The sequence below is a fragment of the Olea europaea genome, chromosome 20 (assembly GCF_002742605.1).
Source record: "Olea europaea var. sylvestris chromosome 20, O_europaea_v1, whole genome shotgun sequence".
Taxonomy (NCBI): Eukaryota; Viridiplantae; Streptophyta; class Magnoliopsida; order Lamiales; family Oleaceae; genus Olea; species Olea europaea.
In genome coordinates this window covers 17325030-17326730 of record NC_036256.1, presented here as the reverse complement: position 1 = coordinate 17326730, position 1701 = coordinate 17325030, and the positions used below count along the sequence as shown (strand labels likewise).

At 36.0% G+C, this 1701-nt stretch overlaps 1 protein-coding gene across 1 annotated transcript; it reads right to left on the bottom strand.

The window, feature by feature from the left end:
- Positions 1 to 418: 418 nt before the first annotated feature.
- On the bottom strand, positions 419 to 1500 carry LOC111369135. The gene has a single exon (XM_022990618.1). It carries the CDS (start codon positions 1454 to 1456, stop codon positions 419 to 421), a length of 1038 nt encoding a protein of 345 aa, XP_022846386.1. The 5' UTR covers positions 1457 to 1500.
- Positions 1501 to 1701: the final 201 nt, after the last annotated feature.

Genomic DNA, 1701 nt, shown 5'->3' with positions numbered 1-1701 from the left:
ATGGCACTTAAACATTTTGGTGAGTCATAAGGAATATTTAAAGCAAACATTCTGTTTTTAGACATTCGTACTTGGGATATTGGATATCCACGATCATCTTTGATTATTAGGCGGGAGTCTTTTAGACTAATGTCATATCCCTTTTCTAGGAGCTGTCCTAGACTTAATAAATTATGCTTGATATCTGGCACATAATAAACATCAGTAATATAACTATGACCACCATTATTGAGCTTGATTAAAATGTTACCTCTTCCTTTTACTGGAACTTTAGAGAGGTCGCCAAAAGAGACATGGCCATGCGGGGTTTCATCAAGCTCCGTGAACATATGCTTTTTCCCACACATATGATTGCTTGCTCCTGTATCTAAAAACCATATATTTTCATTATCTGCTGTTGTATGATGAGCCATCAATATTAGTGATTTTGGCTCACTTGTATCACCAAAGTTGGTATTTTCGCCGACTTCAACTTCAGCAATTTTTGCATGACATTCATTGCTGTAATGTCCATACTTATGACAGTTATTACACTGCACATTCCTTTTGTCACCAATTTGATGATTAATACCATTTCTGCATCTTTCTTGTCCTCTATTTTGTCCTCTACCTCGACCTCTATATTGTCCTCTTCCTCTTTGATAAAATTGTTGTTGAATTTCATGTCCACTGTTGATGTTAAATCTTCCTCCTCTTCCTCTATTATTGAAAGCTCGTCCTCTTTGAAATTGGCTCCTTCCTCGACTTGCTCGTGAATTTCTTTCATCTCCTTTATTTTCTTGAAGAGAAAGCTTTGATTGCAAGCTTGATCAAGAGATTTTGATGATGTTTTTTTATTAATCCGTTGTTCATGGATCTCTAGAGAAGCCAATAGTTCATCAATAGTCATAGTACTGAGGTTTTTGGATTCCTCAATTGCTATGACTACATTATCAAACTTCGAATTTAGAGAACGAAGGATTTTTTCTATTACCTGTAAATCTTGGATCTTTTCTCCATTGCACTTGATATTGTTCACTATAGTGAGGACTCGAGTAAAATACTCCGAGATTGACTCGCTATCAAGCATCTCCAATGTTTCAAATTTGCTTTTCAGCATTTGTAGGCGAATTCTCATTGTCTTTTCGATACCTCGAAATGAATTTCGAAGTGCATCCCATGCTTCTCTTGCGTTTGTAATAGAAGCAATCTTCTCAAAATTTCCTTCATCTACTGTCTGATATATTAGATACAGGGCCTTTTGATCTTTCTTTCTTGCTTCCTTGAGTGTTGCCTTTTCAGCTGCACTTAATACATCTTCATCGGCTTTAGACGTAGGTTCTGTATAACCTTTCTCCACCATATCCCATAGGTCTTGGGATGCTAAGAGCACCTTCATTTGTATGCTCCAGTTCTCATAATTCTCCTTTGTCAGCCTTGGTAGCTGTGGCTGGAAAAAACTAGATGAAGAGGCCATATCTAATTGGAAACAAGGATTTTATCACTCTCTTTTATTCTAAATTGGCTCTGATTCCACAGATGGGTAGAAGTTGTGATAGAATATCACTTTTTCACTCAAATAAACAAACTTTCATAAATCTTACAACATATATTTCATACAATAGAGCTATTTTCTCTCCACAACTCTCTTATACAAACCTTACAATTTCTCTTCTACCCGATGGTTTACAATACATGCCAACACACCTATTTATAGAAAAA

Coding starts and splice junctions, on each gene's coding strand:
- LOC111369135 (XM_022990618.1), bottom strand. CDS start 1,456: ATGGCCTCTTCATCTAGTTTTTTCCAGCCACAGCTACCAAGGCTGACA.